This window comes from Palaemon carinicauda, chromosome 3 (genome assembly GCF_036898095.1).
Source record: "Palaemon carinicauda isolate YSFRI2023 chromosome 3, ASM3689809v2, whole genome shotgun sequence".
Taxonomy (NCBI): Eukaryota; Metazoa; Arthropoda; class Malacostraca; order Decapoda; family Palaemonidae; genus Palaemon; species Palaemon carinicauda.
The window spans coordinates 199,763,639-199,766,289 of NC_090727.1; the positions used below are offsets into that span (position 1 = coordinate 199,763,639).

At 35.6% G+C, this 2,651-nt stretch overlaps 1 protein-coding gene across 1 annotated transcript in view; it reads left to right on the forward strand.

Annotated features, from left to right (window-relative positions):
* The window catches only part of LOC137638166 (uncharacterized), a 17,472-nt gene extending 15,001 nt beyond the window's left edge, over window positions 1–2,471 (forward strand). The window contains exons 7-8 of the mRNA XM_068370253.1: window positions 1,531–1,630; window positions 1,849–2,471. Of these exons, the coding sequence (XP_068226354.1) occupies window positions 1,531–1,630; window positions 1,849–2,081 (333 nt within the window). The 3' untranslated portion in view covers window positions 2,082–2,471. The remainder of the gene's footprint in view (window positions 1–1,530; window positions 1,631–1,848) is intronic.
* Window positions 2,472–2,651: the final 180 nt, after the last annotated feature.

Genomic DNA, 2,651 nt, shown 5'->3' on the forward strand with positions numbered 1-2,651 from the left:
GATTTTGGTAAGGAAAGATATTTGGGGATTTTCTTGTGACTCAGATTTTCGTGGTTTGATTTTGGTAAGGAACGATCTTGGGGATTATCCTGTGACTCAGATTTTCGTGGTTTGATTTTGGTAAGGAAAGATTTTGTGGATTTTCCTGTGACTCAGATTTTCGTGGTTTGATTTTGGTAAGGAAAGATTTTGTGGATTTTCCTGTGACTCAGATTTTCGTGGTTTGATTTTGGTATGGAAAGATTTTGTGGATTTTCCTGTGACTCAGATTTTCGTGGTTTGATTTTGGTAAGGAAAGATTTTGGGGATTTTCCTGTGACTCAGATTTTCGTAGTTTTATTTTGGTAAGTAAAGATTTTGTGGATTTTCCTGTGACTCAAATTTTCGTGGTTTGATTTTGGTAAGGAAAGATTTTGTGGATTTTCCTGTGACTCAGATTTTCATGGTTTGATTTTGGTATGGAAAGATTTTGTGGATTTTCCTGTGACTCAGATTTTCGTGGTTTTATTTTGGTAAGGAAAGATTTTGTAGATTTTCCTGTGACTCAGATTTTCGTGGTTTTATTTTGGTAAGTAAAGATTTTATGGATTTTCCTGTGACTCAGATTTTCGTGGTTTGATTTTGGTAAAGAAAGATTTTTGGGGATTTTCTTGTGACTCAGATTTTCGTGGTTTGATTTTGGTAAGGAAAGATCTTGGGGATTATCCTGTGACTCAGATTTTCGAGGTTTGATTTTGGTAAGGAAAGATTTTGGGGATTTTCCTGTGACTCAGATTTTCGTGGTTTGATTTTGGTAGGGAAAGATTTTGTGGATTTTCCTGTGACTCAGATTTTCGAGGTTTGATTTTGGTAAGGAAAGATTTGTGGGGATTTTCCTGTGACTCAGATTTTCGTTGTTTGATTTTGGTAAGTAAAGATTTTGTGGATTTTCCTGTGACTCACATTTTCGTGGTTTGATTTTGGTAAGGAAAGATTTTGGGGATTTTCTTGTGACTCAGATTTTCGTGGTTTGATTTTGGTGGGGAAAGATTTTTGGGGATTTTATTGTGAATCAGATTTTCGTGGTTTGATTTTGGTAAGGAAAGATTTGTGGGGATTTTCTTGTGACTCAGATTTTCGTGGTTTGATTTTGGTAAGGAAAGACTTTTGGCGATTTTCTTGTGACTAAGATTTTCGTGGTTTTATTTTGGTAAGGAAAGATTTTTAGGGATTTTCTTGTGACTTATTTTCTTGGTTTGATTTTGTTGATAAGGAAAGATTTTGGGGAATTTCTTGTGAACCTGATTTTTGTGGTTTGATTTTGATGAGGAAAGATTTTTGGAATTTTTCTTTTTTAGTGTGACTCAGATTTTTGTGTTTAATTTGGATAAGAAGAGATTTGGGGTATTTTTTCGCAGTTATAGCTAGATATAATTCTATCAACATTTTTGCATATTTCAATGTCTGTTGGGATTATCTATCTGTGCATTAGTATTTTTGAGGTATAAAGAAACTAGGCGAAATCAAACCTTAATTTTATTCCTGTAACAGAAAGTTCACGCGCCGCCCTACCGCCCAGCCAAATGGGACGCCCTCACTCTTGTCTGGATGATATTTGTCATCATTCTCATTGCTCTCGTCACGGGAACTGGTAAGACTGGAATTTTACTTCTAATACGAAAAATGAAAATAAATATTCTTAAAACACTCACGTACTGAAAGCAGTACAGCGACAAAAGGAAAGATGCAATACCAATAATCATTATGCTGTAAATATGATAGAGGATCTAAATAACTAACAATTTAATTAACCTCACTTAAAGAATTGTCATCATCTATTCATTATCATTATTTTCATTAAAATTTTAGTGATCCACCTCATCATGGTCCGCTATAAGGCTGTCCACAAAGTCGACTCCCCAGGCGAACTACGACAGATCCGTGGCCGACCCAGCCTGGGTCCTCTTTCGATGGAGATGGAGGATTTCGGATCGACCCCCTTCCAGCCCAGCGGCAACTTGCTGCTTAGCACTGCAGACGTCACGGCCGTCACGCCACACCAGCAGTCGTCTTCATCCCGGGCGAACCTTTTGGATTCTTGATGTGTGTGTGTGTGTGTGTGTGTGTGTGTGTGTGTGTGTAGTAGTCTGTCTTAGGCCAGAATCACATAGGAAGTGAGGCGACACGAGGCACGGAGACACCAAAATGCGAGATATTTCACACCACATGTCACCTTGTCACATAAGCGTAGGCACGTGCTCACTTTTGCCCCTTGACACAACGGATATCTTGGCTGATGTAACATTACTTTTATTGAGTATGCAAAAGAAAAAAAAAAAAAAAAAAGCTATTGCTGTCATGAACATTTTCTATTGAGGAATAGAAAAAGAGAATTTATTAATATAAAAAAAAACTTCTGCTAACTTATTAAACAAAGATAAAAAATTCTAATAATTAAAAAATGTCATACAAGACTTACGTGAAACTGAAAGCAATAGTGCTTCCACATTTGTAATTGGCGAAAACCAATATCATCATATATATATATATATATATATATATATATATATATATATATATATATATATATATATATATATAAAATAAACTTGATCTTCCGTTGAGTTTGAAATTAGTAACAACAGCAGAAACATCAGCAAAGAACGCAACAA